Source organism: Dipodomys merriami, unplaced genomic scaffold (genome assembly GCF_024711535.1).
Source record: "Dipodomys merriami isolate MVZ:Mamm:240054 unplaced genomic scaffold, mDipMer1.0.p SCAF_22, whole genome shotgun sequence".
Classification (NCBI taxonomy): Eukaryota; Metazoa; Chordata; class Mammalia; order Rodentia; family Heteromyidae; genus Dipodomys; species Dipodomys merriami.
Window position 1 is genome coordinate 15171699 of NW_027203604.1, and position 14484 is coordinate 15186182.

The 14484-nt window shown below is 47.7% G+C and overlaps 1 protein-coding gene across 2 annotated transcripts in view; it reads right to left on the reverse strand.

Moving 5' to 3' along the window:
* Positions 1-14484, reverse strand: part of Mad1l1 (mitotic arrest deficient 1 like 1) — a 313118-nt gene that overhangs the window by 274415 nt on the left and 24219 nt on the right. For both annotated transcript variants that reach the window (XM_070033421.1, XM_070033422.1), the window contains exon 9: positions 13156-13217. In XM_070033421.1, coding sequence (XP_069889522.1) covers positions 13156-13217 — 62 coding nt within the window. The remainder of the gene's footprint in view (positions 1-13155; positions 13218-14484) is intronic.

A 14484-nucleotide genomic window follows, 5' to 3' on the forward strand; every position in this document is an offset into this window, starting at 1 on the left:
CTCCTGTGCCAAAGCACAAGCCCAGATCCTGCCAGGAGGTACACAGCTCCATGCAAAAGCAGGCAGCCAGGCCGCCCTTCCTGCAAGCTGGCAGGCCCTTCCTGCCAAGGTGCAGCTGAGACTCAGGTCTGCATGAGCTGCCATCAGCAGGTGGGCTTTCTGCCACACATGTGCTGAGCTTGGCTGAGGCTAATGGAATAGGCAGCCCCCATCAGAAGCCTGAACATGCCAGAACCAGGCTGATCGACCCACAAAAATGCAGGAATAGTACACAGCACCATGTGGCCAGCCAGATGGATGGAGGTGACTGAGAGCAGAGTCCACCATGCTCCAGAACCAGCCCACAACCCAGTAACTATGAGTCAGACCCACTTGGATGACCTTGGATCATTAGCCCCTCCTAGAACCTCTGTTCTTTCCCATCAGGCAGAGGTATCAGAGCTAGCCTCCACCACTCCATCAGGTTGAGAGGAAGAGCACATGACACACTAAGCAGGATGGGCTAGAAGGCCATATAACACTACTCCCATCAACCGTACCACCCTGCTGACATATGAAGACCTCTTCTAAACGGATATTCTTAAAATAAGTAGACTATAGCCATGAGGGCTACCTGATAAGATACCTGGTTCCAGATGAGAGAAGACACCTGACATCCTCTCCTTTCCACTGGTATCATCACTAAATCCAGCAAAGACCCAACCATTTTGTGCCTAACCAAGTGAGGTCTCCTGTAACTTCCTGCAGCTCACCCTCCTAAGAGACCCCTTATTCTGGCAGCTCAGTGTGTGTTTCCCCAACTATGTGGACAGGTACTGTGCATATCAGTCTCCCCAGGATCTGGCCAAGGCAGACAAATAAATGTACAAAGAATGAGAAAAGAAACAAGTTTCCTAAATCCACGGTTCTCCTAACAGAAGCAGATCAGAGGGGAAAAGGCATTTATGTGACCACTGACCACCACCCAAAGCTTTGTGCCAGGAACAGCCTGCTAGACTCTTCAATTCTCATACAGCCAACTCAGCACTGCTCCCACCTGGTGTGACTCATCCAAAAGCAGCAATATCACCTGCCCACCCAAGCCACAGGCAGGCCACTGCAGCCTACAAAGACTCAGACAACCTAGGGACCCCACCCAGTGAGGCCTGGGGGAAGCCGTTGACACATAAAGCAGGTACACGGCTTGGCCAGAAACTTTGGGATGAGATGCACACTCCCATGAGGACCCACACACACCATCTTCTGGACGGAACCCCTGCTGCTTCCTGAGTTTCTACCACACCTCTACATGTAGTGCTGCCAAAGAAGTTCAGAATCACCAGCCACCTGCTAAACACACCAATCTGCCAGAATATCTACTCAGGCACTCAACCATCACTCCTTCCTGGAAGCCCACTTGTACTGCTCAGAACTGACCCTGACCTGCAATTCTCCCCCTAGTAGCAGGCACAGGCTGGCCACATCCGAAGCCTTGAATCATCATGGGAGATAGTCATGTCCTGTCTCATGTGGACAGAAGAGGAAGGAACAAGCACATGATGCAGCACAACTGTCACCGTCACGGTCAGCAAGAGAGTCGTTCCCACCATAGACCATGGTGACACCACCCTTCTCATTTGTCCTCTCAGCGCTTCCTCAGGAAGGTTCCAATCTTAAATCAAGCATTTCAAGTAGCCATCTTGCAGCCATGATGCCAGAGGGTGTCTGTGAAGTGTGACTCCCATCTCCTCCACCACCCATTTCAAGTAGTTATGATTTAACCAAACAACCAAGCACAGAAATGGTGTGCTACTCTAACAACACAGAATAACAGAACTCCTCAGAACACTGAGCCAAACCCTGGAAGACCCTGGGCTTTTGGTTTTCATATCTGTACTGGAGTCATGTCTCCAGGTTTGGGACAGGTGCAGAACTCAAACAAGCAGCAAAATCGCTGTTATACTCATTGGTCTGATTCAGAGTGCAAACCATCCAGAATGCCAGACACTCCCTGGCCAGTAGACAGCAAGAAACAGAAATACCTTTCAGAGGGTTCAAAAGTGACCAAGGTGATTTCAGCACCAACAAGTGTACACCAGAGCTGCAGGGTTTGTATGAAGGGAGGTGTGAATGAAGACCCCAGCATTTTGTTCCAGACACATAGTACCTCTGAATTAAGGGAGAACAGTGCTCTCTGCCTAAATAGCAGCAGAAACCTCACAAAGGAAAGGTAGAGAACAACAAGACCACCGAACCTCCCATCAGCCTGGGTCTAAGGTCTAATGTATATATGATAGTTTTACTTCCCTTCTATTGACACAAACCTGTTCCTTGACGTAGCTCAGCTGAAAGGGCTCTGCGTTCAAGACTCCACTGTGTGAGCTCTCTATCTGGAGTCCCTGAGCAAAGGCCAGCCCATACAACCCTTGTGGTGCCTCCCACCTGTCTCAGTAGTTCTCTGTCTCAAGAGCTGAAGCCAGGCAGGCCAGCGTGAGAAAGGTCTGCAGTCCCTTATATATGTGACAATGGCATGATGATGGACACTACCATGCACAGCCTCAAAGCTGATGTTTAAGACTGTCAAGCAGGAAACCCGGGCCCAAATACCTCAAAATTACTCACCAGAACCTGAGATACTGGCTCTCCCTCTGCATGATGACTAGAAGATACTCTGCACGGGGAGAGAGGTGTGAGCCTCCAGTCAGCCCATCTCTAGTCTGTGCTCAGCTGGCTTTGTTCCTCCTGTCAAACCAAACCTGCCCTCCCATTCCCTGTGTGAGCCTTTCAGCCCCCATCTCCAGAACTGGGGTTCCAGGCCTCCAATGCTCTGGACACCCTGGAGCTCCTGGCGACCAAAGAGGGGCCAAATGATTAGGTGACAAGATGCCAGTAAACACCTGCTGCGCCAAAATCAATCTCAACCCCAGGGACGCTGCCATTGCTGAGTCTTGTAAAACATCCATACTGCTCTAAACCAAGTCACTATCTGGCTATAGATTTTTGTCAAGTCGATTTACAAGAAGGCACAGAAGAAGTGCCCTATCGACAAAGCTCAGAAGAAAGCCCAAAAGCACCTTGAGAGCCAAGTGTAAAGTACAGAGCTGGATGCCAGGCACCCTCACTGAGCACGCAGCTATCTAGGCACGCACGTGGGGAGTCTCCTGGGAAGTGTTTCTCTTCCGTACTCTAACACCTGCCTCCCACCTCCTTCATGCCACCTGCTCAAGAAAGCACTGACCAAGCCTACCCAAACAAACCTGAATGAAACAGTTCATGGGGGTGGCCATGAGCACTTTGAAAACACCCATCTGAAACTTCACAGAGGCAATGAAGGGAGGCAGACGGCTGCCGGCCAGCCAGTGGTCACAAGTCTCAGTGGCCTTCCTTTTTCCCACTGGGAAACAACACCTGGGTGAGCAACACCCAGGGTCACAATAAGCCAGGTAACCCAGAGGCTCCAGCCCTCCCATCACACCTACTGAATACACATGTACTCCCTTTCTATCACTCTACCAATGTTTAGTGAGTGAGTGCCCACTGTATGCCACAAACCCAGACTCTGAAGACAAGCCTTGCATTCAAAATCTGAGCACTGACAGAGTGGACAATACAACCTCCAAAGCTGAAAGCAGCCCGGGCCCCCACCATGAGAACAAGCTGCTGTTCAAGGCACTTGGGACCCTGAGGAGGCCCTCACACTAGTGGGGGGGGGGACGCGCCAGGGAGCCCACTGCTCCTGGAAGCAGACACCACAGACACATAGACCTGAAGGGTTCTCCCTGTCTGAACTGTGGGCATCAGAAGAGATCTAGCACCAAAGGAACCAGAAGAGTAGGCCTACAAAATATACGCGCGCGTGCGCGCGCGCACACATACACACACACACACACACACAGAGAGAGAGAAAGAGAGAGAGAGAGAGAGAGAGAGAGAGAGAGAGAGAGAGAGAGAGAGAGAGAAGAGAGAGAAAGGGCCACACACACCATAGCTAACAAGGAGTCATAAATTCCCCCTTCCTCTTCCTCTATACTCCAAAGACAAGACAAGACAAATGACAGCTCACCTACCTTCCCAAGCACCAACAGAGCTCATGGTATTAGTCAGTCCAATACCCAGGCAATTACAAACCAGAACAGAAAGCAGGAAAGGGCCTGCTGGACTGGCCAATTAGCTACTTCCTTGGAAGGAGACCACACACTTCCCACCCCCTCAGTCCTCCTAATTGGCCTTGTGCATCACAGACATTTGTCCCCAGCTTGCCTTCCAGCCAGCCTGCAAAGACTTTTACGTAAATGCCCAGGTCAGCATTTTCACATTTCTCATCATGGACTCCAGGGGAGGGGTCAGCAGTTTGAGGTGTGGGCACAGGTGCCAGGCTTCAGAATTGCATATCACCTGCCTTTCCACCTTCCTGTACCACATTCTCTCCAGCCCTCCTGATACCCAACACTCTCATACACATGCTGACAGGTAAAATGCCCACCCAGCAAGATCTGAAACAAGGCCAGACTCAGGCACAAAGATTCAGGGCCAAACGCCAAACAACAGAAGCATCTTGGCCACAGGAACATTAGTCCCTGCATAAAACAGAGACTCGGCTACAGATGACCTGACACTTACTCCATGCTATTTAATAAGGCTTTTCCCTCAATCTGAATTGCTAAATTTTTTTTTTAAAGCTAAGCCACTGAAGAGGCCTGTCTGTTCACTTCAGTGTGACTTGCTCTGAATCTCTGGCAAGAACCTTTGGAAACATACTACCCCAATTAAGCAATAACGCTCAAATACCATGAGTGGAACCTACAGAAAAGTACAGCTTTTCTGAAGGGCAATTTGGCAATAGCTACTGATTTCAAAAGTGCTTATCTTTCAAACTAAAAATGGTATTTTTAAGAATTTACCCAACCAACACAGCACTGACTATTCGGGGAGAACTGGCACCTAAATGTCCCTCAGCAGGGATCGCAGGAAACAGTGCATCCTCCCACAGAGCCTCTTGAAATGAAGGGGTGCACCCCAAAGGCTTTTATGGACACACACTTCCAAAAGTCTCTGACAATGCCTGGAAAGATAGATGGGTGCAATGCTCAGGTCTACTGTCTGTGAATGGCACTGTGCTGGGATGCTACAGCACAGGGCAACCTGGGCATGGGGTACATATCCATTTAGCCCACTGGAGTCTACAGGGTGTTTCTTCTGTCTTTAATCAAACCTACAACTCCCCACAGTCCCAGGAAGTCCCAAGAGTCAGGCCACCTGACAAGAGATGGACTGAGTTCAAAAGCCTGAGATGTCCAGGCTCCCCAAAGCCTTTGACAAGCCCAGGGGATGGGCTCCGCCAAAAAAAAATGTAGACTGGCTTTAAACAGCATTCCTATCCCTTCCTATCCAATCCAAGTCATTGGAGGGCTTTCTGTAGTTTCTGGATGATGTTTCTTTATGGAAATACACTTCACCCTCAATGAAACATGCGTGTTTTAATGTTATACCATCATTACATTGTGCCTCCATAGCAGCTCCACTGAGAACTGTCCAACAACCAAGAAGATACCCAACTCAGATTCAAGGAACTCTGACTTCCTGTCACTCCAGGTCACTGACCTTTTTGAACACTTCAGGTAAAATGGAATCAAACTCTACGAATTCAAGCTTGACCTTTCAGCAAGAGTCGTTCACATGTCTGCTCACTTACCTGATGTAGATGCACCACAGTTGTACATTCTGTCACCTACAGATAGACACCTGAGTATTTCCACTCTTTGGCTACTACAAATAAAGGCTCCTATAAAGAACTTTGAACAAGTCTTCATGAGACCATATTGTAGCTTAGGTAAATACCTAGAAGCTGAATTGCTGGGTCACATTCTCAGTGAACAAAAGCAGTCCAACTATTTCCAAAGTGACTGTAACATTTTCTATGCGTAACAGTAACATATATGCTTATATTCTGCCAACAACTGGGATGACAATTTGTTCATTGTGTCAGTCTGTGTCCGTTGGCACGACTGCCTTGGGGCTTGTGACAACACAGTATAACCTGGCAGAAGTGAACCTGCTCAAGTCCCAACAGCTGGATGGCAAAGAGAAAGAGAGGAAGAGAGCCCCAGTAGCACCTTCACAGACATACCCCAATAACATAACATCCTTCCACCAAGTCCTACATCTCAAGGATCCCACCCTGTCCACTAGCGCAGTGAGTCTTTGGGGGATACTTATCCCAGTCTAGCACCCTGTGACCTTAACATGTGACTCCCCTCATGACTACTGATGCTACAGTTTTCCATGTCCTCATTTGCCATTAATGTACCTCCTCTCATAAAGGAACTGCTCAGCCTTTTGCCCTTCAGTGATAACTGGGGCTCAAATTCAGGATTGTGCAAAATGCTAGGCAAGTCCTTCACCACCGAGCCCCAATCTTCTACCTTCTCTAATCTGGAGTTCAATCCCCAATATTAGAGAAAAAAAAACAATCTTTATATACTTGTGGTATCCATCTTCAGTCAGAAACATACTTTGCCAATATTTTCCCTATGGTCTACCTTTTGTTTACATCCCTTTGAAAGCAAAATAAAGGCTAAGGTATCCAATTTTTTCCAGATATAATTAATTCATGTTCTGTGTGTCCTAGAACTCTTTGACAAACACCAGTTTTCAGAGTTCTGGCTCTTTCCACAGGGCCATGTGCCATTTAGAGTTCTACTTGATATGTAGTCTACAGTTCAAGCTCATCCCCTTCCAACAAATGTCCTGTGTTGTACCACCATTTGGAGTGATCATCTCTTATTGAATTACCTCGACACTTTTGATAAAAAAAAAAAAAATCAATGGACACTATATTCTTCAATTACTTCTGAACTTTCCATTCTGTTTTATCGATTTACCTGTCTGTCCTTAACACCAACAACTCTCTGTCCCAAGCACTTTGTAGTATTTCTTGAACCTGGCCAGTGTAAGCTCTCCAACTTGTTCCTTCTCAAAATAATCCAGCCTATTCCAGGTTCTATCCATAGAAATAAAAATTAAATTTGTTAATTTCTACCCCAAGAAGCCTGCTAAGACTTTGACACTATTAAACTGCCACTTTGACAGCACTGAACATTCTAATACATGAATGTAGTACCTTGTGATTCCGTGAGGCAGATCTGGTCTGCAACCCCTGACATCTCCAGTGATGTGCACTACTGTGCACTACTGAGCTGGCTGCTGAGTGGCAGCCCCTGGAAGCTTTAGGATAGGGATGGTCCCCAAAAAGCAAAAGGCAGGATCAAAAGGTTGGGGCTTTTCACAGTGAGAAACAGAGGGGCCAAAGCAGTGTTGATCACATAACCTGATAAAGCCACAGTTTACCCCAAAAAGATGGGGTTCAGAGCACTCAGAGCTCTAGGTTCCTGAAGGATGGTGCCTACAAAGGCCAAGCAACTCCACAGCCTCAGGCACACCCTCGCCCCATGCACCTCTTCATCTATCTGTTATTTGCTATGAAATTCTTCATGACAAAAAGGCCAGGCCCTGAATTCTGTGAGCCACACCAATGAGTCAACAACAGGAGAGGATTCTGGGAGCACTGCCTCAGAGTAAGCAGTTACATGCATAGGGGACACATCTTTTGGGTCTGAGCCCATAACCTGTGGGGTCTGACACTCTAGTAGACAGTGTCTGAACTAAATTGTAGGACACCCAGCTGGTGTCAGTTACAGAAATGCTTGCTGTGTGAAAACTCGCATCTGGTGTCAGGGTGCAGTGCTGGGTGAGCAGTGAGGAGCAGAGGGTAAAGAGTTTATTTTCTCCTCTTCCAGTCTCTCTCCCTTTTCCTACATTATTAGGTCATCTGTAATTACTGTCAGCTGCATCTTATGGTTCTCAGGGCACAGATCTCAAACACATTTGTTAAATTTATCCCTAAGTATTTCATGGTTTTGATGCTATTGTAAACTGAATGTTCCCCCAGCAGTTCACTGCTAGTATATGAAAATACAATCTATTTTTGTACATTATCCCTGGGTCCTGTGACCCTGTTAACCTTGTTAATTAGTCCAACTAGCTTTTTATTGATACCTGGGGAGTTCCCACATAATTATCTCATCTCTAAATAGAGACAGTTTTACCTCTTCTAACTAGTCTGTCCTGACCTTCTTTCCCTTACCTGACTACACGTGAGGATGCTCAGTACAGCATAAATAGGCTGGTGAGAACAAACACCTTCATCTCACCCCCAGTGTCAGGGCAGCAATCAGTCATAAATTCACTGTTACAGTACATTTTTTTTTTTTTTTTGGTCGGTCATGGGCTTGGGCTTGGGCTCTGTCCCTCAGCTCTTCAGCTCAAGGCAAGCGCTCTACCACCTGAGCTACAGCGCCACTTCCAGTTTTCTGGTGGTTTATTGGAGATAAGAGTCTCACAGCCTTGGCTCAAGTGGTAGAGCGCTAGCCTTGAGCTGAAGAGCTGAGGGACAGCACCCAGGCGCCCAGAATTCAGGCCCCAAGACCAGACCCAAAAAAATAAAATAAAAACAACCCCTGCAAGACTCTTATCTCCAATTAACACACACACACACACACACACTAAAAAAAAGCCAGAAGCAGAGCTGTGGCACAAGTGGTAGAACACCAACCTTGAACAAAAAAAAGCTAAAGTACAGTGCCCAGGCCCTGAGTTCAAGCCCTACTACTGGCAATCAATTAATCAACCATTCAATCAATCAATACCTTGAATCTAGTAGTGGAGTTTCCCTTCTTTCCTGGTTTGCTTTTCAATCATAAATGAGTGGTGTTCTGCTTATACTGTGAGATATGTGCATGCCCTTGCCTTTATTCTACTAACATAGTTACAGAACAGAAGCTGCATTCCAGGATGAACTGCATTCTCCCCATCTTCCCTATGAGCCTGTCTCCACTGTTCCTCCAGAGGCCCCATGCAGTCATATGGGTGCAATAGTAGCGGTCTCGGTTCACCTACTTTCCACACTTGTCACTCTTTAGACAGACACCATGTGAGACCAAGTTCATCATCCACATTTGCCATGCACTGTAAACCCTTCAGTCAGCACCAGGACCCTGAGGATCAAGAGGGCTCCAAGCTCACACTAGGCCTCTGCTGTCCCATGTCACAACATTATACATACTCACTGTCATTCCCACCCAGTGACTCTCAAAGCCCAAGCTCTCCAGGCCATGTGACCTTGTACTCAGAATACAGCACAGCCTGGGACAGTCATGGGATGGGACAGTCATGCTTTACTCTGGCTGAACTACCCAGATAACTTGCTCATCTATCTCCTCCAATACCTCTGAGTTTCTCACACATAAGAAATAATTGTGAAGATGACCAATGTCACGCTGGCCAGAACACTGTTCCTAACCTAGAGCTAAAGACACAGAATTCTGAGAATTCAAGGGAAGCTAAAACCACACTGTAAGGACCTACCTCTGGAGCTAGAGGACAAGGCTCCTTACAGAGGGGGTGGGGACAGTCCAAAGTAGCTATGTGCTGGCCAAAAGCAGGCAGACCCTGGGATTAGGACCACTCACACGCTAGTCAGCTGGACTCCTGGAGTTAGCTGGAAGTCTGTTACAGCAAAGCAGTGGGGCAGACTAATGCATGCAAAGGGTGTCCACAATACTTCCTGAAGAAAGCCAGATCACAAAGGGGGCAGCGCCACCTAGTGGTAGCCACATTCAGAACCCATAGTGCTGGGTCACACTGCCCCAGATGATGGCAAGACCTACATATAAACTTATTGAATTGTAATTGTAATCCTTTTGTACTATTACTTAAAGACAATAAAAAAGTAATTTTTAAAAGTGAAAATAAAGATCAAGGCACTATCTGAGGATCGAAGCTCAAAGCCAGCCTGGACAGTTAAGTCCATAAGACTCTTAATTCCAATTAACCACTAGAAAGCTGGAAGTAGGAAGTGGTACTCTGGCTCAAGTGGTAGAGCTGAGGGACAGCACCCAGGCCCAGAGTTCAAGCCCCATGACCAACCCTCCTCCCCACACACACACTAAAAAAAAAAAAATGGAATAACCTGAGAACAGGGACAGGAGGGGGAAAATGAAGGGAATGGTGACACTGACCAGGAAGCACTGTTGTCATAACCTGATATATGGAATTTTAAGTAGCTCCTTTGTACAACTACTAAATCATAATTTAAAAGGGGGAAATGGCTGCATGCCAGTGGCTCACACCTGTAATCCTAGCTACTCAGGAGGCTGAGATCTGAGGATTGCAGTTAGAAACCAGCCTGGTAGAAAGTCTGTGAGGCTTTTATCTCCAATTAACTACCAGAAAACCAGACGTGGAGCTGTGGCTCAAGTGGTAGAGCTTTCACCTTGAGCTAAAAAGCTAAGGGACAGTGCCCAGATCCTGAGTTCAAGCTCTAGTACTGGTCCAAAATTATACATACCAAGGCCACACTCCTAGGCCATTCATGCATCTACTTCCAGGCAGCTTTCAGAATGGGTCCCTAAAGTGACAGTCACACATACCTATTCATGACTTGCCAGCGTGTTAATGTGCAACTCCTCCTTCTGGGACACAGCAGGGGGCCCAACTCCTCAGCTCTGACATTCCTCCCACCCATTCCAGCACCACATTCAATCTCATTAGGCATGGAAAGGTCCAACAGCTGCCTTAACACTGCTCATATTCCACTCCCAAGAAAAGAAAGAGGAAAGAAACTTTAAGGTTGAAAGCATGGTTCAGTTGGTAAAGCGCTAGCCAATGATCGATAGCATCAGAAACCAAGTTCGAGACCTAGTCTCAGACCAAAAAATAAAAATGTAAAGAAATCATTTTCTCCCAACTTAAGAAGTTTGGGCTTAATTTTTTTTGTTGTTTTGATGGAGGCATTTTGTTTTTTTGGTAGGTAGGTTACCTAGACTGGCATGGAATTTCTGGGCTCAAGCAATCCTCCTGCCTCAGCTTCCTAAGTAGCTGGGACTATAGGTAAGCCACCATGCCTATCTTAAAGTTGAGACCTTTTTATTCCTCTTCTTGATGCTGTGACAAGAGGCAGATATGATCTGAACTCAGGGCCTCACACATGCTATGCACATGCCCTGGCAGCCCTCAAGCTCAACATGATCCTTATGAGAGACCAAATTTATATCTGCATCCCACATGTGTGCACCCAAGTCTCCTGAGATCAAGGCTAGCCGGAGGACAATTTGGACATGTGTGGGGCTGCACAAGGAGATTGGCAGGCAGCACTGGGGCTTCTAAGATACTAGGTCTCCACATGGGCCCACAGAGCTGCAGTACAACAGGTGAAGTACAAGAACTTTCCCCAAACAAAATCCACTTCCAAGGTGTTTCAGGAGACAAGGGCTAGAACAGGTTTGCGCCCTCAGCCTCCCAAAAAGCCAAGTCAGATCATAAACATCTCGAACAGGATGTGATCCTGCTGGCTGGTTACAGCATGAGACAGGAACAACACTATGCTCCTTGGCCACAGGAGCAAGGCAGTCACCTGAGGGAGGGGTGTCTCTTCACCTGGGGAAGGTCTATCACCTTGAGAGATTCTTGGCATCTTGGGGTCTCTCCACTTGAGGGGGAAGCCATATACTTTTCTTAGGTGACCGTACCAGCATTTTTGCTGTTTAATTGTAGATGGAGTCTCTTGCCCTGACTGGCTTGAAACCACAATCCTCTGAGATCCTCTGATCTCAGTCTCCTGAGCTGCTCTGATTATAGGCAAGAGCCACCAGAACTTAGCAGATCCACTTCCCTCAATGAAGACAAAGAGCAACACAAAATCTAGCTCCTCTCTTCTGCTCAGTTCTGGAAGGGTCACAGGCAGTCCTACTCAGGACCTGGACCCAGACAGTGGGGAGAACACAAGATATGATGCACAAGGCCACCTACAGATCAGCCACGCTTACAACAGGCCCTCAGGCATAGAAATAGCTGCAAAGGGCTCAAGGAGAAAATGGAAGTTCCAGCTGGCTATGGAAGCCTATGTTACTCTGGCTAGAATGATAGCTCCTAGTGTCTGACACACAGTGCCATGTGGCAGACATTGGGCATACCAGCACACCAGTGTTGATGGCTGGTCCAGACAGGCACAAAGGGCCTGTGATCTTCCTCATAAGAAACAAGGCCCAGAGGTTTCTGGCCAAACCAGAGCAGCACTAGGAGCAGCAGGGACACTTGTGGGCAGAGAAGAGAAGGAAACACCCAGCATCAGCCTGGTAGGCCAGCCTCCAGGAGCTTTAGTTCTGTAGGTGGAATTCAAAGGAGAACAAAAAACTGCACCCTGTGACCTCTCAAGGCGAAAAGTAAATGAAGAGGTATTGTCAAGTGACAGAGAACTGAAGCCACACTGCTATGGGAAGGTGGCAGCTTTCTGAGCCAATGATGAACACTGTAATTAAGGACAGCTCAGCCCTGTAAGATAGTCTCAATCCTGGCCTCATTTCCCAGAACAACAGGAAAGATAACCAGGAGGCTATAAATCTTAAATCCTGAGTAAACAAAACAAACTCTATAGGCCTGTGCCCACGCTCAATGGCTCATCAGCCCTCCACCTCCCTGAGACCTGGAACACAGGGGTCTGTCTGCAGGTCAGAGTGGAAGGGCAGGCAGAGCCTATGCTAGAGAAGATAAGCAGTGTTCCCCAAAAGAACAGAGCAGTGGACAAAAGAGATAGGTAATGAAAATATAACCCCTGTTTTGTGCTTTGGGGCAGGCCATACAACAGCTCCAACCTACAGCCCACTCTGCATCCCTCCACCTACCTGCTGCCAATCAGCAACACAGGCTGCTACAGGGGCCAGAGTGGAACAAGAATCCTCCACCATTATGGGATTCCTTAGTCCTAAATCTCAGTTCATCTCTAGTGATTACCATCCCCTGAAAGGAATGACTATCTCCAAAAGCAATTACTTTTCTCAACACACATACAATCTTATAACAGTATAGGACAGACACTGGCTCCCTTCTGCTGTAGTTTCAACAAAGGTGTTATTAAGACTTGAACAAGACTGAATCACTCAGCTCCATTTCCCTTCTGCTGTCAAAACACCAGGTTAAACCTGGGTAGTATGGAACAAAAGCTCCCGCCCCCATTCAGAGAGAAAAGGACTCCAAGCGAGGAGCTGAGGCTGCCTGCCAGAGGCAGAATCACAGTGGAAGCTGTCTGCCAGAGGGCTGGGGTGGGGGCAACAGCCAACGTACCTGAGGTTCAAGCCCATGGTCTGGTCCAATCTCTCCCAGCTCTGCAGCTTTACCAGCAGCTTCTGAAAAGACAACAACAGCTATGTCCCCCCTTCACCACTGACCAAACAACCATCATGTAAAAATGACAATGACAATGGCAATGCCAAGTTTCCTGATCTTTGAGGCCATTCTGCCCCTGCCTGAGCCCAGACTCATGAAGGTTCCAAGTCTGCTTCAAAGCAGTCTTTTGCTGGTCTGAGCTGCTAAAGTTCCACAGCATGGTTCAGCCTCACTCCTTCCTGGCCTCACAGATTCACACAAGCTACCAGGACCACCAGGATACAATGGCTCTGTAGGAGTCTGTGCCCTCAGTGCAGACCAGTCCTGAGCCCTGAGGATCCATTGCACTCCATCTTCCAGCTGTCTCTTGGATGCCAAGTTCCAGTCAGATGGACTTGATCCCAGAGCCAAATTTCCCCCACCCCCACTGCAAACTAGGATCAGCAAACCTAGAGGACCAGGAAAGGGGCAGCATTGCCCAAATGCTTGTACACGCTGGCCTGAACCCCAGAAAGCCAATTCTCACTGTTCTTCTGGAACTGAAGCAGAATATGAAGACCATGTGCACTAGACCAGCCTCCTATCACTGGGAATTACAGCACAGGACTGCGATCAGTTCTTCTCAAACTTCTGGAACCCTCTTTGAGCCATCAGGTTCCAGGTGAGTAACTTCCCAAAGTCAGTGCTGTTACATCACTACATAGCAGGCCTGATCTGAGCACTTAGTGTACAGTGCAGACAGAACAGATTGGATAAAGGACTGGCCCATGTCACACAGCCAGCAAGCATTCCTGCAGGACTTTGAACAGTGACTTTAGAGCTCAAAATAGTTAAAAATGATTTCAAAACAAACAATATTGTGTGCAGAGAAACAGAAAGGTACTTGGTGTAGAACCATCCTGGCAGGCTACATTCCAACAGAAACCAAGAGAGGTACATCCCCTGAAGGATTGGCTGGCTGTGAGCCACAGCACAAAAAGTGGTCACAGGCTTTTTGGTCCCCACAATTCTTCAGCTGTCCTGAAAGGAGAAAGACTCCTAGATTCCCAATCCTCCAAATGGGAGCAGCTCAGGAATTAACAGTGAGGTGGGGACAGATGCCAAGGGCCAAAGTAGTGAACAGACACTAGTGCTCCTCCAGTCTGGGACTGAATTAATGAACAGTGGCCTGGGCACAGCAGGCAGGGACAGCAGGAGTGATCAGGAGAAGCAGTGGGAAAGGCAGGAGACCCCAGGCTAAAGCTGAAAGTCTAGTGCAGACCAAACCTGCTGTATACAGGTGGGGGG